The sequence below is a fragment of the Marmota marmota genome, unplaced genomic scaffold, assembly GCF_001458135.2.
Source record: "Marmota marmota marmota unplaced genomic scaffold, marMar, whole genome shotgun sequence".
Taxonomy (NCBI): domain Eukaryota; kingdom Metazoa; phylum Chordata; class Mammalia; order Rodentia; family Sciuridae; genus Marmota; species Marmota marmota.
The window spans coordinates 1,226,886-1,253,890 of record NW_026000001.1 but is presented as its reverse complement, the minus strand read 5'-3'; the positions used below and the strand labels follow the sequence as shown (position 1 = coordinate 1,253,890).

The 27,005-nt window shown below is 51.2% G+C and overlaps 1 protein-coding gene across 11 annotated transcripts in view; it reads left to right on the top strand.

Moving 5' to 3' along the window:
* The window catches only part of Pc (pyruvate carboxylase), a 104,891-nt gene that overhangs the window by 14,021 nt on the left and 63,865 nt on the right, over window positions 1-27,005 (top strand). The window contains exons 1-2 of one of the 11 annotated variants that reach the window (XM_015503191.2): window positions 16,418-16,544; window positions 24,024-24,123. The exons of 2 other annotated variants lie outside the window; for them this stretch is intronic. Coding sequence is in view for 1 of the 9 variants with exons in the window: in XM_015503189.2 (XP_015358675.1) it covers window positions 16,539-16,544 (6 nt within the window). In the remaining 8 variants the exon portion in view is untranslated. Of the gene's footprint in view, window positions 1-2,735; window positions 2,755-3,024; window positions 3,044-12,479; window positions 12,499-16,071; window positions 16,212-16,417; window positions 16,545-17,246; window positions 17,270-18,912; window positions 18,932-24,023; window positions 24,124-27,005 lie in introns of those variants that run through there. 8 more of the 11 variants (XM_015503197.2, XM_048807700.1, XM_048807706.1 and 5 more) reach the window with 8 other exon arrangements.

Genomic DNA, 27,005 nt, shown 5'->3' with positions numbered 1-27,005 from the left:
ATGGGGGCCTGAGGGCAGGGGAGGAGCACAAATGCCAGGTGAGGCAAACCTTTGACTGGAGTTATTTAACCTTGAACCTGATCTCTTCCATCTTCAGGGATAATTTATCAGTTTTATCTCTCTCTCTCTCTCTCTCTCTCTCTCTCTCTCTCTCTCTCTCTCTCTCGTTTGTTTTGTTTTGCAATACTAGGGATTGAACTCGGGGCAATTACTGCTGAGCTACATCTGAAGTTTTTTTTTTATTTTTATTTTGAGACAGGATCTTGCTAAGTTGCTGAGGGTCTCACTAAGTTGCAGAGGCTGGTCTTGGACTTGTGATCCTCTTGTCTCAGCCTCCTGCCTCCTGAGTTGCTAGGATGATTATAGGAATGAGTCAACTGTGCCCAGCAGTTTAATCTCTAAAAAACAATTAGTCAAATTCCTTTTATTCTTGACCTGTAGAAAGTCTGCCTTTTACCAAGTTCCCCTCCAGGTATCTCAGAAATACCCAATGGATGTTTATGTGTTCCACCAAACATGGAACACAGTAAGAAGTCTGTCTCTCTATATTTGTGCGTATAGGCATCTATACATACACATAAATTGAACCCAGGGCCTCACACATGCTGGGCAAGCACTCTACCATTAAGTGCTGTTATCCTGCCCCCATATCCCAACATCTTTGTTAAGTGAATGAAATCTATCTGTGGCTTGTTTCCTTAGCCACATGTCTAATCTCTGTGACAGACCTGAGATTCAGAGAGATCAGTAACTCACTCTGCTTCACTAGGAAGAGACTCTCAAAACATAAAATTACAAAAGTTAGTTTAAAAATCTTTTTTTTTTTTTTTNGTGAGGCACAGGAGGTTGGTTTTATAGACAGAAAAGGGCTGAAGAAAATAGAATCAAAAACCAAAAAGCAGCTTGTTCGGGGCTGGAGCAGCAGCTCAGAGTGCTTACCTTGCATGTATGAGGCACTGGGTTTGATCCTTAGCACCGTATAAAAAAATAAAATGAAAGCATGATGTCCATCTACAACTATAAATTTTTTTTTTTTTTTTCAAAAAGCAGTGTGGGGGCTGGGGTTGTGGTTCAGCAGTAGAGTGCTCGCCTAGCATGTGTGAGAGGCTCTGGGTTCCATCCGCAGCACCACATAGAAATAAATAAATAAAATTAAGTTTTATATATATATATATATATATATAAAAGGAATACAGCATTCATAAAAAAAAAAGCAGCGTGGTAATTTCAGTTTCCTTTGTAAGGTGGGGACAGGAGACAGAACAATAGAAAAATAACTGGTTAACATCAGGTTACTAAAGATGAGGCAAAGGGAGCTTCATTTTCATACCTGTTGAAAGTGTCCTGTTGGGAAATTTGGCTTTTGTGTCTCTAATTCTGACTTTTCATTGGATCAGATAAGCAGCTGAGTTTCAGGTTGGTGAAACTTCAATGTGATTGATTCCATTTTGATTTTAGTCTGGTCTGTTTGGGCCCAGTTCAGAAACTTAGTCCAGAACAATGTCCCTGTAAGTTTTACCAACAAGTCAGAGCCAAGGCTGGAGAGAAGCAATCCTGATTTCTGTCCTGGGGTTCTTAGAATACGCTTCTGTTCCACAGGGTGTTAGACCGTGTCACAGAGTATCCTGGTCCCCAGGGCTGCAAAGCCAACCTGAAACTCCTTTCCTTCTTGATTGACTGATGGGTGTTGGCCTCTTCTGGGAGCCTCCACAATCACCTGGGAGTTGCCTCCTCTTAGCCGCGCAGCTCTCCCTGCTGTTACCCAGGCTGTTTCCTTGAAGACTTAGATTTTCTTTGGCCTCCCTGGTTTCTCACTGCCCTGGTCAGCTGGTTGCACAATAGCTATTTGTATTTCTGCTAACCTGAGCTGTCTTTCCATCCGTTCATTTGTGATCTTTTTCTTTTTTGTTTCTGCAGGTCTGGGGAGGCACCAAGGGCCTTGCCCTACATCCCTATCCCTTTTGAAATTTAATTTGAGACAGGGCCTTGATAAATTGCTGAGGCTGGCCTCGAACTTGCCATCCTCCTGCCTTAGCCTACTGAATAGCTGGGATTATAGGATTGCACCACTGAGGCTGACCCCATTCGGATATTCTCAAATGCCAATTACAATACCTGGCAGAATAAATTCCCCATGATCCAATCTGAGTCTTCTCAGTGAGCTGAGTGGTTTTCAAGGAGGACAGCGGGCATTTCTGTCTAGTATTCCAGGAAATTGTTCTTTCCTCAAGTATCTGCTGTGCCCTTGTGGTGAACCCAGCTCTCGACTGGATGCTGTAAGGCCACTAGGACCTGGTACCAGCTTTTGCCCTTGGTCACTTTCCTGTGACTGGGGCAAAATACAAGCTTGTTCAAATATCGACTAGTTAATATGCGACAGTAGTCCTGTCAATTGAGTGCAGTGTCTGGGCAGGTGAGATGCTAAGTGCACAAACACTGGATTAGCAGGGAAGGGCATAGTGGTAGTTGAGGTCAGGGGCACTGGAGCCAGGTGGACAGGATGGAGTTCAGGTTTAGCCATTACCAGCCTGTCACCTCTGACAGGTTCCTTAGTCTCTTTGATCCTTGTTTTTTTTTTTTTTTTTCATCTTTAAAAGAGGGACAATGAGATATTCTCTATGGGGCTGTTGGGGAGATCAAATGAGATAACTCACAGGAGTGGCAGAATGTCATGCTGGCACCTCGTGGGCACATCCTGCTGGTGGTCTTGTTCACAGCACTACTGGAGGACAATCACAGAGGAACTCTTGTGAGGTAAAATAGGAATCCAAAGACCTGCAGGATGAGGGGCTGTATCTTCATCAGGATGATTCGGGAGAGACCTCTTGGAAGCACCTGCCCTTGAATGGTCTCCTCTGGGCCAGTGGGAGGAGGGGCAGATGCTTTATACCCTGGGCAGAGTCATGTGATGAGAAAAGCCAGGCATGGGAAGTGTGGTGCCCCAGCATTGCTGGCCTGGGAGGGTGTTGGAGCCCCCAGTGGGAGGAGATCTGCCCCTGCTTTGCCCGCTGATGCACACAGGGACTGGCCCTCTGGAGCCCTGGTAGGTGTGGATGCTGCTGGGGATCGGGTACCTGGTCAGAGCTGTGTGGGGACTACAGATGATAAGAAGCCCCTGAAGGGCTGGAGCTGGGGACCACCCAGCAGTGAATGGGGTTTTGGAAACCTTCTGGCAGCAGTGTGCAGGCTGACCAGGGGTGGGGGGAGTCAGGAGGTAGGGCGGGGACCAGCGCATTGTGGAGTAACCCCACTGGTGTGGAGTGGCAAGTGGTTGCAGCAGAAGGGAGAAGCAAAGACAAATGTCACAGAGAAAAGTTGTCGTGTGGGAGTGGAGGAGGAATTGAGAAGCTCTGTTTGATCGTCTTCATCTTGAAGTGCAATGCTGGAAAAGGGACCCCTGTGAGGCTGAAGGAAGCTGACCCCAGGGCTGTGGTCTGGGGGAAGATGGAGGGGTAAGTAAAAAGAGGAAATGAGGACGGGCGGAAGATGGGCTACTAAGCACATTCCGTCAGAAAACCGAGTCAGCAATCAGCCCTGAGCACCGACTTGGGGAAAAAAATATTACCCCGAGAGAGAGAGAACCACCTGGAAGAATGCACAGGCTCTGGGGCTGAGTGCCTCCAGTTCTTGCCTTGTTTCTGGTGAGACAACGTGGTCAGTGTGAGCCTCCCACTGCCCAGGGAGGCTGGGCTGGCAGGGCTAAGGCGCCTGGCAGGGCTGATCACGGGGAAATGCCTTTCTTCTGGTTGCATGGAGCTCTTGCTGTGCGTGCCTTGGCAAATGGACTGAGCAAAAGAGCAAGCGTGTGGTGTGGACTTGAGAGGGGCATGTGTGGTGGGGGAGGCCTCCTCCTAGCATAAATGAACTCAACAACCCTCACTTCTATTTTTCTCCCAAATGCTTCTTGATTTTCATGGCTCCTGTGCTGGAACTTCAGAATGGGGTTTGAACACCACACCAGTGTGGTCACTTCAGCAGAAAAGACAGGTAGGGCATCTGCTGCCAAGGGAAGCACTTTGAGACTAAAGTCATAAGACAGGGATGGTATGCTTTGCCCTCCAGGAAAAGCTGTGTCAGCAGGGTGCAGTGGTGCTTATAATTCCAGTAACTGGGGAGGCTGAGGCAGGAGGATGGCAAGTTCGAAGCCAGCCTTAGCAACTTAGCTAGACCTTGTTTCAAAATTGGAAAAAAGAAAAAGTGGGGAGGGGGTGTAGGAGTGTAGCTCAGTGGTAAAGCCCCCTGGGTTCGATCCCCAGTAAGGGGCGTGTGTGCATGTGCGCGGGGTTGGTGGGCCTGTGTTCTGTATCCGCCTTTGTTCAGCTTGGAGCCACTTTTCCTTTCCTGTCTCCCTTCTCCAGCTTAAGGAGGCTTTGCCCCCTCCAGGGATCCAGGCTAAGGGCATTTTGGGGGAAAGGGCAAATGTAACCATTCCTAGCAGATTTATGGCCCTGAAGGAACATTTCAGCTGACTCAGATTTTTGTTCCAGATCAGCCAGCCCAGCAGAGCCCAAGTCCGGTCATTGTTGAAGTCCATCCTCAGGGCCTTCGAGGGACCCCGGGCTTGGGTGGGCTGGAGTGCTGCCTGCCAATGCCGTCGCCTGGCACACTGAACACAGGCCTGGGGAGGCAAAGGGACCTCGGGGAGACCCAGGCCGCTGCTTCAGAGGTGCTACCTTTGAACCTAGGAGAGTCTGGTAGTGGGTTATTAAGTGGCAACCCAAAGGATTAGTGTTTAATTTTCCTTTTTTAAAAAAAAAGTTACTTGTTTTGCCCAGTAACACTTGCTAGTATCTGGTACAGACATGGAAATGGATGAGGCCCCTTTCCTCCCCTCACTGCAGGGGGCCAGCTCCCTTCCCCAGGTGCTGCCTCTGGTTAAATGAGCTTGAGCTTGTTTATCCTTCTGGAAGACAGTGGGTCCCTTTAAATAGAAATAGAGGGGTGTCCTCTTTCCTTCCTGCACCCTCTTTGTCTTCCTGTCCTCTCTGGCCTGCCCTTTGCACCTGGAACTTGGTGAGTTCAGTCCTGCTGCAATTTTTAGCAGCTGTGTGGCATTCCACAGGGTTTTTTTTTTTTTTTTTTTTCCCCTTTTTGCTATTTATTTGTTTTTGCAAAATACATCTCACAGAAAACATTGAAAACATGAATACATTAGAACCATCTAACAAAGGGGAAATTTATGTTCCCCATGTCCCCTCTCCAGTGGAAGCTCACTCACTCCACAGCTATTCTGACTTGATTAATTGATTTCTCCTGATGTGCTTCATGGTTTTCCACCTATGACCCATCTCGAAATAATTTATTAGTTATTTTTGCTCTTCTTTTTGATATTTATTTTTTAGTTTTCGGTGGACACAACATCTTTGTTTGTATGTGGTGCTGAGGATCGAACCCAGCGCCCCATGCATGTCAGGCGAGCGTGCTACTGCTTAAGCCACATCCCCAGCCCTTAATTTTGCTCTTTTTGGATTTCCTAGACATGGGACCACTCTGCTGAGTTCTGTGACTTCACATTCCAGTGGAGACTTGCCCTCGAGGGCACCGTAGCCCCGTTCATTTTCACTGCCGTGGAGCACACCTGCGCGCCTGGTGTGTTTAGCCTTCCTCTTGCTGAGAAGCCTGCGGCTTTCATCTTGACTCTTGGGAAGGAATGACTGGGAACATTCTTGTCCATGGCTCCTGGCACACGTGAGCATGCGTTTCTCCAAGGTGTAAGCCGAGTGTGGAATCGCTGGCACTTCTGGCTCCTCCAGGTTCTGCCAGACTCTCTTCCCGTGTGGCTGTACTCTTCTTGCACTGGCAATATAAGCACTGAGTGTTTTCGGGTCACTCGGGTGGGAATTTGGACTGAAAGTCTGTAGTAGGCAGTCTTGTGATCACGACTTCTTGGGGTGAGTTTTTTCTTTGTTTACCCATCTGCTCAGTGATAAAGATCAATTCAGTTGATTTTTCTTACAGGTAGTTTTCTGGGATGGGAGGAGATAGATCAGGTTTCTTTCTGGTTCACTTACCAGAGGTCTCAGATTCCACTGGTGTAAGATCTCCTTAGATTTTTACCTTGGGCTCTGGGCTGGGCCCCTGTGCCCTTTAAGGCTTTGAAAGCTGATTCAGTCTTGCCTGGTTCTGTAAATTCCCTCAGAATAAAAAATCATTTTTTTATGCTTCCTTACCTCTCTGGGGGTGTTGGTTAGCTTTTCCACACTGATAAAATACCAGAGAAAAACAGAGGAGGAGAGATTTCTTTGGTCTCACTGTTTCAGAGGCTTCAGTCCATGTTGGGTTGGATCCCTGGCTTCTGGGCCTATGGTGGGGCCGCACATCATGGTGGAAGGGTCTGGTGGGGCAAAGCTGCTCTCCTCGCAGCAGCTGGGAAGCAGAGGTTGTGGGGAGCCAGGGAGCAGGGCCTCCAAGGTTCCCGCCAGCTTCCGATTGTCCATTGCACCATGAACCCTTCAGTGGATTCATCCACTTGTCAAAGCCCTTGTCACCCAGTCACTTCCCAGCAGCCCTTCGTTCGAACACTGCTGCAAGGGCACCAGGCCCTCAGCACATGAGCCTCTGGGGGACGTCCCAGGTCCAAGCTATAGTATTGGGTTTCTGCTTCCTCTTAGATTTTGGCCTGAGTGTTCCTTAAGTTTTGCCAACTCGTGTGTGTGTGTGTGTGTGTGTGTGTGTATGTGTGTGTACACATTGTTTATTTATTTAAGCATACACATGGTTTATCCAGTATTTTTAGATATTTTCATGGGAGGGGTGGGTGGTCATGTGTATTTTGCCCAGTTGGAAAACTCACTTCCCTTCTACGTGGTGCTCTGAGGTGTCCCTAGGTTTGGTTCCCATTCTCGGGGGTCTTCCGTTTCGCTGCTGGGCAGGGTGCCTGGCCCACTGCAGTGATGGATGCACTTTTGCCCCCTCCCCCACTCCTGCCAACTGAACTGCTGTAACGTGGGGCCTGGAGGTCTGGTCACTCTTTCAAACTCAGGTGACACTGGTTTGTCCCAGAAGACCACTTCAGAGTCCCTGGGCCTTGTCCCTGGTTTTGAAGAGCTGAGGTCAACTCTAGGTCGAGCATGTGGGTTTGCCTGGGGCCCAGATGCTCCCTGGCCTTCGCCGTGGGGAGGGGTGCTTAGGTAGCAGGAACGGCCTGCGGAGACGCTGAGCCCGTGTCTTGAGTGTTTTCAGGTCCTGCTCCTCTTCGGCCCTGGTTGCAGATTCCTACTAGTGCTTTTTCCAAATACTTTGCTGTTTTAGCCTTTTGATTTCTGAAATTCCATAATGATGCTGGTGTTTCTTCACTCCCGGGTAGACTGTGAAACCTAATGTTACTCTGCCATGCCACCTCCATCTTGGTAGTGCTCATCTCAGGCTGGCCTGATTCTTGGTTTTGCAAAGCGTTTGTGCTTTACTCCTTCTGTGAGGATGCTGCGAAGGCTGCCTTTTTTTTTTTTTTCCTTAACCTACTTCCAGATTGTCTTTTTGTCGAGCTTTTACTGCCTCGGGTCTTGTGTGTGAGGTCTCTCTTGGGCACAGTGGCCACAGTTCAGAGGACCCGCCCATGGCACAGGTGCAGCCCCCGAGGTGCCTGAGCTCCCCTTGGCCACAAGCTCAGTTCCAGGAGTGGCTGGCCGTTGCTTCCCCAGGCTCCCTTGAGGAGGGAAGCCAGGTGACCGCAGGCAAGAATTCTTCCCGAGAACGTCCACGTCTTGTAGAGCTCCACCTTGTTCACGATTACTTTTAAAAGGTTTCTTCCAAAAAGCTGTTTCTTTTTCCTGTAATCCTTTTCTCTACCCTCTACTTTCTCCATATGGATTCGGGGAAACTTTTTATTTATGTTTTGCAGTGCCGGGACGGAACCCTGAGCCGCCCAGGCGCGGTGCAAGCGCCCGACCACGGAGCTCGTCCCCAGCCCAGATCTTTAATTTTAATCGCTTGCTCCTGAGAGTTGCCTTCTAGCTCAGCAGCTGCAGCCGTCCCTTTCTGGCCTGTCCCGTCTGCTGCGGCGCTTGGCCTCGGGCAGGCTTCCTCAGTTGCTCAGCACCCATCGGTCTGCGGGGGCTCCTCTCCCCGTTTTCGCTCTGTCCAGGGGCACCCCGAGGCCCTCCTGGGTCTCTAGAGGCTCCGCCCTCTGCTCCGAGGGGGTCTTTGTTCTCTTCTGTGCCTTTCATGACAGTCCCCCGTGCTGTGCTTGTCGTGTAACACTGGGCCATTTTAGACAGAGATTCATTTTTACAATTATTTTTTTTTCCTTAATTAAAAAAAAAAAAAAGGACCTTTATTATTCCTTTATTACCAACTGACTGTTGGGATCCTGAAGCTGAACTGGACGCCCTGCAGCCCTGGGTCTAGACGGAGGTCCTTCCTGCACCCGCCCAAGTCGCAGTGTGCGGTTTTTAGGGGCCTCACTGAGGCTCCGGGGCGCGCAGCCAGCCTGGCCCTCTGCTATGCGCCTCGCTTTCTCTTGCACTTGGGGGTGGCCCCGTTGGCCGCAGGTCACCTTCTGAAGCTGGTGGGCCTTAGGCTGTAAGAGCAGCACAGCAGAGGCCGCTGACTGACCCCTTCCCGAGGCCGCGGCTCTGTCCTCTCGCCTCTGCGGGAAGATGGAGGGGCAGTTGCGCTCCCTCAGATTTGCTTTCTTGCCGTCTTGGCTGTTTCCCTTTTGTCTTCAGGAACATGCCGCCTCTTCGTCCTTCTTTCTTGCTTTCCTGGGTCTGGTCTCCTCCTTCCTGCCACCCTCTGTCCTTGTGTTTTTTTGCGGAGCCTTCACTGACAGCCCTCTGGGGGTGAGCAGGTGTCCTCCCTGACTTTGCCCATCTCCAGCCTCGTCTCCAGCCTCCCAGCGGCCGGGCCTCACTTCAGTACTGCTGCTAACTGAAGGACCACCCGGGCAGCCTGTGAGCTTCCTGGATATCAGCCTCAGGGACCCGAGAGAGTACAAACGGTCAGGTCGTTTTCTGTCCGTGCAGCTGGTGCTTCATGCGTGTGGATTTCTAACCATGCCCCTGCCATTCAGCATTGCTGGCTGCTGTGCACCTTCCAGGCCCCAGGAGGACAAAGTGCGTGTGTTAGGTCGCTTTCCCTTACTGAAACAAATACTGGAGGCAAATCAACTTATACAGAGAAAAGATTTATTTTGCTCCAGTTTTAGAGCTTTCCATTCACTACTGGTTGGCCCGGATGCTTTTGGCCTGTGGCAAGGCAGCACATCCTACCTGCAGGGCGTGGTGGAGGAAGTCTACTCACCTCCTGGCCTGGGGCAAGAGAGGCAGGAGGAAAAAGGGCTGGGGTTGCACAGTGCCCTTCGGGGCATGCCCCCAGGGACCTAAAGCCTTTTACTAGGCCCCACTCCCTAAAAGTTCCACCACCTCTCATTGTTCCTTGGCGCTGGGGACCAGTCCTAATACATTGGCCTTTGGGGGTCATCTAGTTCTAAATGACAGCAGCATGATTGGGAGTTACACCATAGAGTCAATCTGTTGGATTTGAGTCCTTGACTCTTCAAACTTAACTGCGTAAATTAATCTGGATGGTCAAGCATCATGCACAAGGGGGCATGCACAAGGCCTGGGTTCAATTCCCAAAACTTCCCTAAAAGAATAAAGTGTAATATAGTTATAAATGTTCATGGCAGCGTTATTCATAATAGCCCCAAAATGGAAATAGCACAATGTTCATCAACAGATGAATGGGCCAAGCTGGTGTGCAGGCCTGTAATCCCAGCATTTGGGAGGCTGAGGCAGGAGGATTGCAAGTTTGAGGCCAGCCTCTGTAATTTAGCGAGGCCCTAAGCAACTTAGTGAGACCCTGTCTCAAAAGATAAAAAGGGATGAAGCTCAGTGGTAAAGTACCCCAGGTTCAAACCTAGTATAAAAAAAACAAAAACAAATGAATAGAATATTATTCAGCTATAAAAAGGAATGAAGCCTTGACAGGTGATAGACATAGATGAACCGTGAAAGCGTGCCGAGAGAAGCCAGGCACAGAAGACACGTGGGGTATGAGGTCCTGCGAACTGTCCAGAATAGGCGGATCCAGAGAGGTGGAGAGCAGATCAGTGGTTGCAGTGGACCACCAGGGGCCACTGACGTGGTGAGTTTGTTGTGGATGGTGAAAATGTCCTGGAATCAGTGGTGATGGTTGCACAAAGTCACAAATAGACCAACACTCACTGAACTGTCTGTGTTAAAATGGTTACAATGGCAAAAAAAAAAAAAAAAAGAAAAAGAAATAAAACATTTAATAAAAGTAACCAGGATTGACCTCGGCTTGCTGTGCCTTCCTGCTCTTTGTCCGTGGACCTGTGCATTTTGGAACTAGAATATGGGCATTTTCAGACTCTTGTGCCAAAACGGCTTTCATTGTCCCCTGCCCCTGGTCATACTGACTACTGAGGTTGTTTGAGTGCTTGGTTATGTTACTGTTTGAGCCTGGAATGTACCCAGAGCCTCTTGTGTTGAAGTCCTCTTGGTCCCCAGCTGGTGGCGCTACTGGTGGGAGCTAGGAGTTGGGGTCATTGGAGGCATGCCTTGGAAGGGTGTGCTTCATGCCTGGACACCTTCCCGCCCACTGCTCCTGGCCATGACGTGAGCAGCTCTGCTCTGCCTTACTGCCTCCCCCATGATGCTCTGCCTCACCATAGCCTGTGGTAATAGAGACAAAGAACCATGGAATGAAACATCTGAAACTGTGAGCCAAAAGAAACCTTTCGTCCTTTAAGTTGATTTTCTCAGGTATTTTGTCACGGTGATAGAAAGCTGACTAGCACCCTTACAAATGTAAAATGGACGGCTCTTACCAAAAAGCAGATAATTTAAGGAATATTACCTTTTGAAACAATCTGAAACAATACATAATTATAGTTAACCTGCAATTTGTTCACATTAATGGAATTCCAGGATTTTGTATCATCATAATGGGTTGTGTCAGATTTCTGTTGCTGTGACAAATTCTTGACAAAGTCAGATTGAAGGAGGAAAGGTGTATTTTGGCCCTTGTGTCAGAGGTTTCAGTTAATGGTTGCTTGGGGCCTGAGGCAGCACAGGACATCCTGGCAGAGAGGGGAGAGAGAGAGAGAGAGGGAGGGAGGAGAGAGAGAGATGGAGGGCTGGGGCTGAAGACTCAATATCCCCTCCCAGGACATTCCCCCAAAGGTTCCTTCACCCCCAGCAAGGCCTAAGGGTGACAACGAAGCCGTCAGCACATGAGCCTTTGGGGAATGTTCAAGATCCAGGCCACAGCAACCTTGCTTTCCAAGTTTAACACAGTTTTAAAGAAATTCTGCTTCCCACGCTATGCCAGGCATTTCAGAAGTTCTCTTTAAATGTTTTTATTGAATTATCTATGCTTGCTGTTCCCATTTCATTAATGTGGACAAATTGCAGGTTAACTATAATTATGTATTGTTTCAAAAGGTAATATTCCTTAAATTATCTGCTTTTTAGTAAGAGCTGTCCATTTTACATTTGTAAGCTGTTGTACAGTTTTTCTAGTTAGAAAATAGCTTGCTTATCTTTCATGATCACAAAGGCAATATCTGCTAACTGGGAAAAGGCTGCTAGATGGGGGTCTTTATTTTTCAGAGGTCTCCCAGTAATTCTAGGTCTGCAAAGGGAGAAACCTGCTTCCTATTTATCTGCTGCATCATTTCTCTTCTCTGTGCCTTGAGTTTGCTTAACTTTCATCATTTCTGCCAAATGGCTTCCTAGATGCTTTCTCCAAGATAGGAGCCCAGGATGCCATTGTCCTTCTGTTCAAAGATTGTGTCTATCCTGTTTGCAAATAAAGAGGAGGAATAGAGTGCTTGTTATTTGTTCTGCCAAGTCCACTTTAATTCCTTTTTTTTTTCCCCCAAATTTTTGTCTCAAGATTTTCTGACATCGCGGAGCTCTGTGCTTTTCCATAACCCATTTAAAACTCTCGCTTATTACGTAGCTCTTTTGTAGAAAGGAAGGTGTCGACTCCGGGGACTCTTCCTCCACCTGGTTGTGCACCACAGCTCCCTGGTGGCCTCTGGGCTGCTGCCTCCACCTGGCCCCCTTTCCCTGCAGAGTCCCTGCCCAGGGCACCTCCAGGTGGGACGTGGGGGCAAAGGTGGGCCACTCTCTTCAAATGAAGATGACGTTACTCCTGCCTCCCTTTCCTCTCTGGAGTGGTTTTTCCAGGAATAAAGATGGTCTCAGACCCTCTGTGTCCTTATCAGAAAGCCCCTTGGTAGCTAACAGCAAACTGGGCGGAGACAGTTCCTTGGAGTCAGGGTTAAAGCCGGGTGTGACGTTTTCTTCATAGGCCTCCTGGGCGATGGCGAAGCTCCTGGAGGGCTGGGCCTCCTCCTGGGTGACGAACCACTCGGCCCGTGTCTGAAAGGACGGAGCTGGGGACGACCAGGCGCTTGCTTCATGCTGAAGTTGGGCCTGCGCTTCTGTGAGGCCGGGCTCGCTGCTCTTCCTGCCCTGCTGACCCTGAGTGGCTCCGTCGTCATGGGCGGTCATCTGTGGAACGGAAGTACGTCTGTCTGCAGCTTTGTCTCCATTCTCGTCATGATTCTGTTGGTTTAGATTTCAGGTTCCAAAGCCTCTTTCCCACTTCTCCCTCTGATTGAGATGGAGACTGCTCAGAAGCCCTCGACTTCTTCAGAAAGTCTGTTCTGAAGTAGGAGATGCTGGGTGGGCTTCATGCAGGGGGATCCGAGCTCACTCACAGAACAGGGAATTACGTTTAGGAAGTTGATGGCCTTGTTTTCCCTGTTTCACAAGCGAAGGGCTGGGGAAGGAGCCCCTGTGAACGAGTAGGGCCGCTGTGTTGGCTTGCCATCACTGTGACAAAATGAGATAATTGGCTTGTTTTGGCTGATGATCTTGGGGTCTCTCTCCAGGGGTGGTGCACTGCACTGCTTTTGGCCCTGTGGTGGCACGGAACATCATGGCGGGAGCACACGACAGTGGAGCTGCTCACCTTGTGGTAGCTGGACAACGGGAGCGGAGGAGGGTGGATCCCTATGTCGCCTTCAAGGGCATGCCCCTGTGTCCTGACTTCCCTCCACTAGCCCCAACTCCTTACGGTCCCACCACCTCCCAATAGCTTTCTCTGTCCACCCTTGTCACTCTGAAATTCTGGAATAGTCCCAGAGTGTGGGGAGAATGAGATCAGAGTTCTTGGGTGGGTTTCTACCCGCTGGTCGGTTTTTCCACATTTAGAACTAAATATATGTAAAAGAATACAACAGAAAAATAATTATGACAGCGAGAAATACTGACAGCTGCTAAGTTTGTTCTGGTCCCCTGGGGTCTCTTTACATGTCATCTCTGTTTTGTTATAATTATCCTGAAAGTAAAAGGTGTCACCTCAAGGAAACTGAGACTTCAAGCAGGGAGCTACTTGCCCAGACTCCGCCCCTGTGCCCGCACCCAGGTCCTCCGCCTTCCCGCCACTGCCCCAGAAGAACACCTCCCAGCTCGCCTGCTGGAGTTCTCTTTTCTCTGAGTGGTGCCAGGTTTTCTTGCTGCCGTTTCTGAGCTTGTGTCCTTTGCAAATCCTGCAGCTCCCTTTCATTTTTCCCACCGCAGTAGCGTCTGGTGCGATGCCTGGGGTCCAGGGGCAGGTTCTTTGCTCCGACATCTTGGTTCTCATCTAGTTTACAAATGATCCTTGGCCTCTGTCCTCCCTTTGCTGTTATTCCCTCTCTGGATGCTGCTGCTTAAGGCTCTAGCGAAGATCAAGATAGTCCTGCTCGAGGGTTTGTAGAAACCTAAGGAGAAGGTTGTTTTCGGCAGACAGCTGGGTTTTGAGGGTTGTTTGCACACTCCTCGCTGCCTGAGTGGGAGCGGGCTGCCTTCCTCAGTGCAGAGGAGACGAGGGTGTGCACAGGGCCCGTCCCTGGGCAGCCAACTGGGGACAGGGAGGCTTCTTGTCCTTGGCCACATGTGCACTGCACTCACCTGTGTTTCTATGCATTGAACAAATTAAAATTGGATCCAGTCCCAGCTCTGTTCCTGGAGGAGGTCAGGGCTCTGACCCCATGGAAGGAGGGAGGCAAAGGGGTGAGGCTGCCCAGGGGAGGATGCGAGGTCCTGGGGTCGATGGGAGCCGTGGTCAGGGTGGGTCCTTTGCCTCCTCTGGGAAGCTCCTCATAGATCCCCAGGAGGCGGGCTGTCCGCGGGCAGCCCCTGTATCTGGGTTTAGGCTCAGGCTGAAAATTCTCCTGCCCCCTGTGCTTGTCTCAGTCCCCTATTGTGTGAGATCTGGGCTTCCTTCCAAAATTGAGTCTGTGCTTGAGGCCTCCTTCCTCTCCAGCTGTTAGGCAGGGGCTAGTGGCAGAAAAAAGAAGATGGACACTTCTGTTGCCCGGGGGAGGCTGCCGGCGCTGCGGGAACTCTCCTGGTTCTGAGGAGGGGCGGAGGCCCTGGCCCCCCTGCAGGCTCCCCTAGGCCAGCTGGGCTTTGGATTGTTGGGGTGTGGGGTCTGAGAACCACGGCCACTCTCACTCCTCCTCTCCCTCCTCCTCCCGTCCCCTTCCTCTGTATCCAGCAAGAGGTGTGGGACATTCTGGGTCACCCACGCCCCTTACTCACAGTCTTCTGATGCTGCTGATTTGATTACTTCAGCCGGAGCCAGCCTCACTGAGTGGTTCCTTCTGGTGTTCGGTCAGCGGGCACTTTGTGCCAGGACTGTGCAAACCTACGTTGTCAAGCTTCTGTCATCTGTGACCGAGATCTGTCATTTGCCACGGATGTGCCTCTGACTGGGTGCCATTTCAGAGCCCTGGTCTCCCTCTTAGGCCTACGGCGTGTCTTCCCAAAGAGCTAAGGCCTGATGAAGTTCTGAATTGTGCAGAGGGGCTGCCTGGACCAGGCTCCTGGTCGCCACCTCAGACTTTTGTCAGCGTTGTCCCCTCCCTTGCTGTGTATTTGGTATTCCTGGCACAGACCCTCCCACTTGGTCCATTTGCTGCCTCTGGCTTGGGGCCCACTCCACTGTTGTCATTACTCTGTCCCCACCAGCCAAGGCTTCCCATTCTTGCTTGGCTTGTGGTGCCCGGAGGTCAGCACACAGTGCCACCCTGGGCCCCACAGAGCCCTCTTTAGGATGCGAGTGAAGGGACAGTTTGCAAATAGGAAACATTTTCTCTATTTGTTTCACCTTCTGAGACCAACCCAGACAGCTCGCTGTCCACTTTGTGGTCCACTTTGGCCCAAGGTGCCACAATGGTGCAAGATTCTTTTCAGAGACCTCCTGGCACCCTGCTGTTTATTGGGTGCAGGGAGGCTCAAGGGCTTGGTCTACCAGAAGTGTCCATCTTCTTTTTTCTGCCAGTTGGTCTCTTTTTAAGCAGAAGGGCACTTCCTCCCAGGAAGAGGCTCGGGGTCCCACTGACCACTCCTGGGGTGCCACTGACCACTCCCGGGGTGCCACTAACCATCCCTGGGCTGCCTCTGCTCTGAGGCCAGTTTGATGAGGACATCTGGAGGTCGTGTGGCTTAGGGACTGGGGAAGTCTCTTGTTTATTCTTCTGCCCTCACCTCCACAGCCACACCCCAAAAAGAGGACATTAGAAGCAGAGTTGGTCTGAGGTGTGGTTTACCTTCCTCCCTGGGAGCCGCAGGTGGAGGGAAGAATGCTGCTTGCTGTCTCATTAACAGACTTCTCAGAGAGGACAAAGGAGGATTCCACTTGTGGTTCTGTCCCCTATCCTGGAGAGCCCACAGCCTGCTGTGAGTGAATGGACTTGGGCATGCGACTCGTGCTTACCTAGTGGAGAACTGACCACCTGCAGTTTGTCCCCTTCCAGGACCATCCCAGACTCGAGGCAGCCCTGGGCTGTGAGTGCTGCTATCCTGGAAGGCTGAGGCTGGGCAGAGTTTTGTCTCTTGCTCCAGGTCACCCGAGAGCAGGCCAATCAAAGCTCTCCCTTAGTGTACAGAGTGCCAACAGTTTCCAGACTGTTCCCTCTTGTCATAACTCTCGTGTCCTGCAGGCCAGTAGCCATGTGTTGATTTCCGTGTTTGACGTTCTGAAGCTGAAATCTAGCTTGGCAAGGCCCCAGACAAACCTGAGGGCAACGTACAAGCCACTGACACATGGGCTTCGGGAACAGGGTCAGTCCACCTGGGCCTGCTTCCAGTTTCTCTTGGAGCTTAGTCCTGGAATTGCAGGCTTGACCTTTTTTCTTGGCCTATCAACTCTATACCCTTGAACTCCTTTGTCCCACGTAGGAAAAGGTAAGGATCGTCTCTGGAGATGTGTGGGGGACCTCTGGGTAAGCAGAGTCTGCCTGCGTGCACGCCTGAGGGAGGATGGGGTCTTGTGTTATAGATGATTTGCCAGAGGTCACAAAGGACCAGGGAGGGGATCCAGGTATTTTGCCTGTGCGTTGCCCGTGATGCCATATTTTTCCCCCTTTAGGCTTTATTGGTCCCATAACTATTTACCCAGTTGGAATTGACAGAAGAGCAGGGAGGAGATCAGTCTCTGCACAAAGGTCATTTGCTCTTGCCAAGCCCCGCCAGTGGTACGGTGAGTTCCAGCAAGATCAGTGGCTCAGAGAAATGCAGGTTGGTGTGCTTATTTTGGGGGCCGAGGAAGAGGAAGGTCAAAGCCAAGGGGGTGGAGGGTATGGAGAGCATTGAGGGAGAGAGCGGTGCCAGGAGCACTTAGCTCGAAACGCTGAAAGATGTGAGCACAGATGGCCCCTGGAAGGGTTGAGAAAGAGGAAGGGAGACACCAAGTCCGGACGCTCAGAGGCCTGGAACCAGGCTGTCCCTGCCATTGTGTGCTTGTTGGGGCTAGAACTTCTGTCCTGTTACCCCCTCTATTCCTTAGCACAAGACTTTAGGTTTGCAGTGGGAGCCCTCAAGCCTGGCCTGCTGCCTCCGAGGACCTGTCCCTGCGAGGCCTGCTGAGGCCCATGAGTCATTTCAGAGACTCACAAGCTCACCCTCCGTGGGTGGAGTGGGGGTGGGAGGAGCCCAAGGCAGCCTCCTGCCCTCCAGATGGGGTTTGTTGCTGGCACTCTTTACCTGCTGAGCTCCGTCCCAGTGGTGCCACCCAGAACCCTGCATGGCACCTCCTTTAGCCTTGGTAGTGTCATTGGAGCTAATAGCAGAATGTCCCCCGGGGGCAGGGCCTGTTTAAAGTTGAGTTAAAGGCTTTTGCCGCCTGTGGCTTGCTTTTGCCTCCTGTTTGCTGAGTGCTTTCCGCAGGCCTGGCCCCTTCCGTCCTCCTGGTCAAGCCTGTGTGCTTTCCCCCGGCTTCTCTTCGAGACACTGGCTGGAATCAGGTGTGAAACTCCAACCTCCCTGAGATCCAGTGGGAGCCCAGCAGGCAGAGGCCACAGGGGAAGAGCCGTAAAGGCCTGGTGACTTGGAAGATTTGGGGCTCCCTGAGATTTTGGGTTACCCAGGTGGCTTGAAAACCCCAAGGTGTGGGCCTTGAGTTCCTAGCTTCCATTCTTGAGGGCAGTCCTCTAACCCTTCAAACCCATGACGGTGGCTGTGTTCGCAGGGCCAGGGACAGACACCTTTAGGCCCAGGCGCGAGTAGCCCCAGGCTGTACTTTGGGAGCAAAAGTCCCCCTCCAGTGGGTCTTTGGGGTGCTCTCATCCCTGTATCCTGTGTAGGGATGACAGATGTCCGTGGAGTTACCTGGGGCCCCAAGTGCCGGCCCCGTTCCCAGCGACACTGTTGTTTCTTAAGTGGGACCTTGTGAGATGGGCTGCCAGAATCGTGCTGGGGAGCTAATTTTGAGTGACCTAAGTTTTTTGTATAAATGGATCCCCTCAAAAAGTTTGCCTGGGGCCCCACAGACTCTAGGGGCAGCCCTGCCTGGGGGCTACCCGTGGAGCCCTCCATTGCTGGCAGCTTTGCGCCTGGACCAGAAAGGAGGATAAGGGCCTATTGTCTGTCCCTGGGGCCTGAATAGCACTTTGTTCTCCTCTCTGGTTCCGCCGGCCAAGCAGCTTCATTGCGGCTGCAATTGTAGCAGTCTATGAGAAATCCTTTCCCACCAGACCTCGAATTGTTTATTGGATATTCTGGGAGGACAGGACTCTGAGCCAACCAGGGGCCTTGTGCTGGTGGCTTCTCGGTGGGGCTCCTAACCGAGAGGCCTTAACTGTGAGGGAGGTCAGGGAGACCCTTTGTTAACGTTGAACTCGGGGGCCAGATGGCAGGAATGCAGGCCAAATCTGAATCTACAGGCAGGGCATCTGGTGGGCCCAGTGGGTGGACTGAGGCTGGGGGCAGGTGGGCCAGGGCAGGAGATGCTGGGCTCCACCACCCTCCCCTGCCTGCTGCCTTTAGGCTGCTCACCGCCTCCCGGCCTTCTCCAGTGTGGCAGCACAAAGCCTACCGGAGAGCTGGGAGTCCGCTGGGTGCCGAGGTCAGCGGAATGGGAGGTGGTGTGGACAGAGAGCACTGTTAGACTTGGAAGCTGCCTGGCCCTTTGAGGCCATCAGCCCTGCCCCACTCAGAGGTGGGTGGGCCACCTGCGAGCACCAGGTCACACCACTCAGCGCACCCCCAGCTCACAGGGTCAGCTCTGTAGACCCCAGGTTAGCTGGGTCTTAACGCAAGCGCCCCAGGGCCCTGCTGGCCCTCAGGCCAGTTTGGGGGGTGTGGGGGGGTCTGTGAGTCACAGACTTTCCTGACAGTGCCGACTGCTCCCTTCCTTTCTGCTGTGCTGGCATTCCCAGCATGGGACAAAGGCTGTGGTGGCAGACCTGTTGATGCCTTTACCGGGATCGGGGCAGTGGCACCGACTGCCTGGTGGCCTGGAGCCCTTCTCCTCCATTTCACTTAACAACGGCCTTAACGAAGCAGTAAAACTAATTTATTGTATTAATTCACCTGCTTAGTTCTTGATTGAGCCTCTGTGTGATGAAACAGGAAGTGAGTGTCTGGTTTAGCCAGATTCTGGACCGGGAGAAGCACCTGTGGGTCATGTGAGTTGCGCACTGAACTGGCTGGGTTTTCAGGGACCACAGTTTCTACTTGAAAGAGCAACTGACAAGAATCTGCTGTTACTCAGCCTTGGGTATCTGACCAGATTTTTCTTGAAAATGAGTCTTCTGAGCCTGTTGTTTCAAAGAAAACAGCTAGTGATACTGTAGCTAATGGCAAAAGCAGAGCTTCTGGGCACAGCTTAGAATTTGGGAAACTTGATCTATTGTCCTGAGCTGGACAGCTTCCTGGTGCTTCAGGCTCTTCTGATGACATGGGTGGCCATAGCCCAGGTGATATTTTGCTACAGTGTTACCTAACGCCCTAGCATCTTCAAGATCAGCTGGGTCAGGGAGCCCTTGTGCTCCGGAGGACCAGCACAGGAGGTTACGAAATCATGCTGGGAACAAGGCCCATTTACAGCTCGAGAAAGGCCATTGGGTTTTAATGTCACGTAGCAGGAAAAGTTTGAGGCTTCCAGCTTCCACAGTACCATGAATTCCTTGCTATTTGTTGAGTTTGGGGGAGCATTGAAGAGCAGTGGCCACGGTTGTCTGAAGAGGTTATTGAAATGTCTTTCCCTTTCTCAAGTACATGTCTGGGCAGGTCCAGGTTTTATTCATAAACAATGTAACATCATGGTAGAGCACAGAGCCAAAGCGGAAATGCAAACAGGAGTGGATTTTTCCCCCCCATGGCACTGGGGATGGAGCCCAGGGCCTCACTCATGCACAGCAAGTGCTCTGCCACTGATCACGACCCAGCTCTGTTGCTATTTTTAAATAAATACATATGAAGGAGAGCACTGCATCCCAGAATACCCAGCCCTATGCTTCTCTGTCTGCAGAGACCTCCCTCTCTAACAGAATGCCCCCTGAGGTCATGGGGCAAAGAGGCTGCTTGGATGGTTAAAAAGCAAAACTAAAACCCTTTTATTTCTGCAAGTATTCCAACTTTTCAATAAGCTCTGGCATGTATTACTTTTAAAAATTTTTTTATAACTTCATTGAGATACAATTCATATACTATAAATTGAAATTCACTGTAATTGAAATGCAGTCTCACTGTGTTGCCCAGTCTGGTCTCCAGCTCCTGGGGTCAAGTGGTGCTCCTGCCTCAGCTTCCTGAGTAGCTGGCAGGTGCCATCACAACTGGCTAAAATTCACTCTTTTTCAAAGTGTATAATTCAGCCAGGCACAGTGATCTACATGTATCCTCCCAGTGACCTAGACGGCTGAGGCAGGAGGATGGCAAGTTCCAGGCAGGTTTTTAGCATATTCACAATATTGTATAACCATCTTCACTAATTCCAGAATATTTTTTTCACCCACAAAGGAAACTCTGTGCCCATCAGCAACCACTCCTTATTTCCCCTTTCCCCAGCCTTTGGCAACCACTAATCAATTGTCTCTGAATCTGCCCGTTCTGGACATTTCACAGAAATGAAATCATACAACTCATGGCCTTTTGTTCCATCCTCTTTCACAGAGGATGTTTTCAAGGTTCAGCCACTTCGTAGCAACTAAGAGCACTTTAACAACCGAATAATATTCCATTGAATGGATATACCCCATTCTGTTAATCCATTCATCAGTTGATGGGCATTTAGTTTGTCTCCACTTTTGTCTATTATGAGAAATATTGCTTTGAACATTTGTGTACAAGTTTTTGGGTGACAGGTTTGTTCAGTTACCTTGTGTATATACATCTTGGAATAAGATTGTGGATTGTTTGGTAACTTTAATTGTTTGGGGACCTGAAGGACTATCTCCGAAGTGGCTGCCTTTTGTGTTCCCTTCAGCAGTGCTTGAGGCTCCAGTCTCCATGTGCTCACAGCACTTCCTGACCTTGTGGTTGTAAGGTGGGATCTCACTGGGGCTTGATTCATGTTTCCCTTGGCTAATGGTGTCGAGCATCTTTTCCTGTGCTTATTGCCATTGGCACATCTTCTCAAAGAAATTTCTATTAAGATTTTTTGCCTATTTTTAAATTGGGTTGTCTTTTCATTGAGCTGTAAGTGTTCTTAATATAGTCTGGATACTAGACCTTTATCAGACTGAAATATTTAGAACTTTTTTCTAATATAAGGATTGTCTTTCACCTTTGTTTTGGACTGGGGATTGAACCCAGGGGTGCTCTAGTCCCCATCCCTAGTCCTTTTTATTTTTATTTCTTAAAAGGGGTTCAATTTCTTTTGCTTGTAGAAATCTGGTTAGTCTAGCACTGTTTGTTGAGTTGTCGTGGCCCCTTGTTGAGGACAGTGGACTGTAAATGTGAAGGTTATGCCAATCTGTGTGTCACCTGTATGCCAATGCCTCCTCATCTTGGTTCCCGGAGCTTTGTAGTGAGTTTTAAAAATGGGAAGTTCTAGTCTTGCAACTTTGTTCTTTTTCAAGATTTTTTTTTTTTTTTAAAGAGAGAGAGAATTTTTTAATGTTTATTTTTTTTTTTTAGTTTTCGGCAGACACAACATCATTGTTTGTATGTGGTGCTGAGGATCGAACCCGGGCCGCATGCACGCCAGGCGAGCGCGCTACCGCTTGAGCCACATCCCCAGCCCTTCAAGATTCTTTTGGCTCTTCTGGTTCCCTTGTATTTTCCATGTGAATTTTCGGATCATCTTGTTGATTTCCCCTGATAATGGGGATTGAACCCAGGGATGCTCTACTCCTGAGTTACATCCCTGGCCCTTTTTAAATTTTTTTTTTGGGGGACAGGGTCTCTCCAAGTTGCTAACGCTGGCCTTGTGATCCTCCTGCCTCAGCCTCCTGAGTTGCTGGAATTACAAACCCACACCCAGTGGGAACTGTGATTTTTTTTTTTTTTTTTGGTACTATAAATAGAACTCGGGGGCACTCAACCACTGAGCCACATACCCAGCCCTATTTTGTATTTTTTATTTAGAGACAGGGTCTCACTGAGTTGCTTAGTGGCTTGCCATTGCTGAGGCTGGCTTTGAACTCGAGATCCTCCTTCAGCTTCCCAGCTGCTGGGATTACAGGCGTGCGCCACTGTGTCCGGCTCTCGAGCTGTGATTTTTGAATCCACTGAATCTGTGGATCCATTTAGGTATTGCCATCTTACCGGTATTAAGGCTCCAGTCCATGAACATAGAGTGTCTTTCCTTTTCTTCAGGTCTTTGATTTCTTCCAGTGATGTTGTGTAGCTTTCAGAGTCTCCATTTCTGTTGTTGGCTGATCCTCAGTGTCGTGCTCTGGTTGGTGTTCGTGTTACTCTCTGTTGGTCTGGCTTTCCGCTCTTTTACGGCCTGCTCTGCTCCTTCCTTCCCAGCTAGACCGAGGGCCTGGTGTCTTGTGGTATGGTACTTGCATCGTGGCTAATTTTTTGTCTACAGTGCTTGCATGAAGAAGGCACAGCAGTTATTATCCCTTGTCTGATGGGGACAGAAGCTGCAGCCCAGGCAGGGAAGTGACTTGCCTCAGGGCACAGCTCTGGTTAGTGGCAGCAGAGGCAGGACCAGGATATTCTGATTCTCAGCCCCTGCTCCTGCTCAGGATCGTGTGTGGGGCTGACTCTGCTTTGAACCTTCCAGGACTGTGTCTTGGTCTCTGCCTTTCGATGTTGTAGCCCCAGGGTGTGATAAAAGAGAGAAGGATTAAGGCTGATGCCACAAAGCAGGCCATTGGTCGCCGTGCCAGGCATCTCTAATGGGCCACTCTCCTAGGAACTGCAAAGCGCAGCCCTTCCTGAGTTCTCATCGCGACTCCTCAAGATGATTTGGCTCAATCTGCTTTTGTAGATCAGGAAACAGATTCAGAAGGCGATAGAAATCCCCAGTTGGCCACCGTAAGCCTTGGAGCTGCAGCTCACGTTCCACAGCTCAGGTGGCAGTGCTGGGGAGGGACCTGTGGAGACGGGAGCCATGTGGAGAGGCAGGGACTGTGAATCGAGAGCTCCGTCCACATTAGTGTCTGGTTGGATTGGTTCTGAAGTGTGTGTTCACTGGTATTGCACTGTGGGTGGCCTGTGGCACCTCTCTGGGGGTGTGGAAGACAGCAGAGGCCTGGGAGCCTCAGCCCAGTGCCCGTGGTGTGGCATTACCCTGTGGTTGACAGGGTGGCATCTAGCATGCCACACACAAGTCGTGCCTCCGCCGATCCATATGGTGAGCCTGTCAAGTGTGGGGACCGTCACCCTCTGCCTTTGTTTCCCATGCCACCTGCATCGTTTCCTTCACACGCTGGGCCTCCCTTACAAGGCGTGAACAAGTGACAGGCGTTCTCTTGCCTCCTCCCTCCACTGCCGTCACCCAGCCTCCGTGCCTCCAGCTGGTTTCAAGGCGATGAAGAAGGGGAGACCAAGGCCAGTAGGGGGTCCAGCCCTGGTGGCATGAGCAGCTTGAATAGGATGGACTGTGAGCCCAGAGAAGAGGGCTAGGACAGGGACAAGAGCTGCCTCTTGTCAGTGTGTCCCCACCCCCAGAGCTGAGCCCGATGGCCTCCTTCTCCACTTGGAATCATCTGCTGGCTGGTTGTGCCTGTCACACCAGGGTTACCAGTGCCATTTAACATCTGAGCATCCGTCACCAGCTATGTGGATAATGTCGCCACCCGCCTACCTGAGCCAGACACTTCTTCCCCGAATCTTCTGTTTGTCTGAGGTGAAGAAAACAACTATGAAAACAGACTTTGCTCTGTACCCAGGGTTTTCACACCCGCAGATTCAGCCAACTGTGGACCAGAACTCCTCAGACAGCCGGGTGCGATGGCGCATACCTGCTATCCCAGCGGCTCAGGAGGCTGAGGCAGGAGGATGGCAAGTTCAGGACCAACTTCAGCAATTTAGCAAAGTAAAACATAAAAAGAGCTGGGCCGTAGGCGGGCGGCAGAGTGCTCACGTTCAGTCTCCAGCCCTGCAAGACACTGGACAGTGAAAAACAGGTATTCTGGAAAAAAATGTTGTGTGGCTGCTGATGGTGGCGTGGACTGTGGGCTAGTGCTGATGGTCACTGTGCTGAGCAAGCACGGGCTTTACTGTCATTTCCTAGACAATACTGCACAGCAGCTCCGACTTGACGCACAGAGGACTTGACGTGCGTTCTAGGTTATATGCAAATGCTGTGCCATTTTACAGGGTCTTGGGCCTCTGTGATGTCGGTGTCTGCAGCGGTCCTGGAGTCTCCCCTGAGTCCCCCCTGGAGTCTCCCCGTGACGGCTGCAGTAGTAACTTGAAGGTATTTAAACCTGCACAGGGGGCTGGTCGTTGCCTGTTTCCGGCGTGTGTTAGATTTTCTGCTGAAACTGAGCAGCAGCAGGACGCACCACGTTCCTCTAGTGAGGAGACCTGGGCCGTTGCCCTCCTTCCCAGCCTGCTGCTCGCACCTGCTGCTCCAGCCACGCAGACTTGATGTGGCTTGTGCCCCCTCAGTGGCTCGACATTGCCCTGCCACGCTGCACCCTCCCTGCCTGCAGTTCCCTGCCGGTCACCTCCTCACCCCTGGGTCTCCTCTCTGCCCACCCCATTTCCCCCCAGCCTCCCGTTGCTGTTTGCCTCCGGCCCTCGCCCTCTCTGTTCTCTCTCTGTATAGTAGCTCCCCCGGGCTTGACTCGCCTCTTTGTTTACAACTGTGGTCCTTTCCCTGACCACGAGCTCCTAGAGGGCAGCCACCAAACATGCCTTGGGCAGCTGCGGGCCCCATGCTGAGAGCCAGGCAGCTGTGCTGGACTGGACAGAATGTGGCCATGGTGATCTTTTTGGTCTGATCCAGTAAAAGCCCAGCAATGCCCACTTCATCATGATCGTGATTGTGGTTATGAGCCGCCCATTTCTACTTCCTGTGCCTCCTGGTCTTTGCTTCAGAGGGGACCTTCCTCATGCCGTGTGGGCAGAGCCGAGCAAGCCCTGGGCCAGCGCTCCAGCAACTTCCAGTCAGGGCGGGTGGGCACCCATTCCAAAGGTTCTTCTGCGTGGTCTGTGTGTACTAGGAATGAGGTGTGACCTGTGCCACTGGCCATTGTCCCCGGGTCTCCTCTGTCAGTAGGCAGGCCCAAGCAAAGACCTGAGTCCCTCGAGGACCTCTCTCAGGATGCAGGCTTTGCTGCGCTCCCAGCACTGCATCAGGATTCTCTGCTGGGTGCCACAGGGACACCACAGCACCCTGGGCTGCTGGGGTTCCCAGGAGAAGGTTGGGGAGGGGTGGTCATGGCCAGCAAGCCCTCAACCCTGACTGACCGCCAGGCTCTCCCCTTACCTGGCCCTCCTTCACTAAGTTCTTCAGTGTCTGGAGATTCTCCAAAGTTGTTAGGAACACAATGTTAGGAGGTGTTTTTCCTTCCCTTCTGCCCATTCCTCTCAGAAAGAAGGTCCTTTTTTTTTTTTTTGTACTGGGCATTGAACTCAGGGTTGCTTTACCACTGAGCTACATCCACAACCCTTTCAGTTTTTGAGACAGGGTCTTGCTAAGTTGCCGAGGGCCTCCCTAAATTGTTGAGACTGGCCTCAAATTTGAGGTCTTCCTGCCTTAGCCTCCTGATAGTTGGGATTACAGGCATGTACCACCTGTGCCTGGCAGGAAGGTTTTTTTGTGAAAAAAACGGAGGTAGAGGGCTGGGGATGTGGCTCAAGCGGTAGCGCACTCGCCTGGCGTGCGTGCGGCCTGGGTTCGATCCTCAGCACCACATACAAAGATGTTGTGTCTGCCGAAAACTAAAAATAAATAAATAAATAAATATTTTTAAAAAACCACAAAAAAAAAAAAAACGGAGATAGGAACTGACTGGGATCATATCTGTTGGCTGCTAATGAGCAGCCCTGAGAGGAATGTGCTGTTAGCCCCCAGTTTAAAAATGGGGAAATTGAGAAATGGGGGTGCAGTGATGTCTCAGACCACACACAGCGACAGAGTTAAGGTCCCAGCCCAGGGGCTGGGGTTTTAGTTCAGTGGTAGAGCACTTGCCTAGCATGTGTGAGGCACTGGGTTCGATTCTCAGCACCACATATAAACAAACAAATAAAATAAAGGTCCATCGACAACTTGGAAAAAAAAAGATCCCACCCCAGGTCTGTGTGACTCTTCTCTGTGCCGGCTTCTCTTCCATGAGAACCCATCCAGGTCTGGAACCCAGGGTGGCCAGCACATCCCTTTCTGGCCCCTGGAAAGGGATCCTCCTTCCTGATTAAGTTTGGTTCTTAACCCGGGAGAGTCACCCCAGAGCGGTACTTTTTCCCAAGCAGATTCAAACCCTCCGTAGACCTGGACTTCAGGTTCTGCCAAGCTCTTGTCTGAGGGTCTCACCGCTCTCTTTTAGAGTAGGGGTAAATGTCCCCACCCTGCCTTCTGCCTGGTAGCATAGGGAGATTAAAGTAATGCACAGGAAGAAATCTCACTGAAGAAGTGTCTAGTTGGCCTTGCTCCTCCTCTGGCCTTGCTGCTGGGCGGCCTGCAGGCCCAACGTGGCCATTTCCCTCCAGCTCTGCACCCACCCAGCTGCTCACAACCAGATGGCAAGTCGAAGGTGGGTGTGAAGCTGCTGGCACCCCTTTGCCTCCAGCAGGGAAAGAACACTCACATCTCCCTCCTGCCCGGGAGGGCAAGCCTCGTCACAGCCAAGCCTGGTCACAGCCAAGCCTAGTCTCGGCCAGCGGCTGGGAGCGAGGGATTACTGCGGCGTCTCCCCCCACATGCCGCCTGGTCCTCTCTCCTCGTGGTATTCCTGGGCAGAGCTCTGGCCTGAGTGTCCAGGGCTTACTTCCCAGCATCTCCGCCTGCCAGTTTCTGCCAGGGCTTCTTAAAGGGTAGCTTCCCTCGGGGGGCTGGAAGGGAAGCAGAAACCTGTTGTCAGCTCTGAGAAAGATGGAGAGAGCTTAGTGCCATCTGGGATCCCGGACTGAAGGGCTGCACCCGTCCCCTCGCTGAGCTCTCCAGGAGATGCGCATCTGCTCTGCCGACCTAGGCCTGGTCTGGCTCAGGCGCACCTGCATCTCATTAGCCTCTCTGGACGTGGGCCACTGCGCAGTGTGTGCCCTGACCCCGCAAGGCCTCCTTTGAGTAATTACCTCGAGTTCAGGAGACCACACAAGACAGGACAGTGAGCCATTGACTGTGCTTCCTCCAGG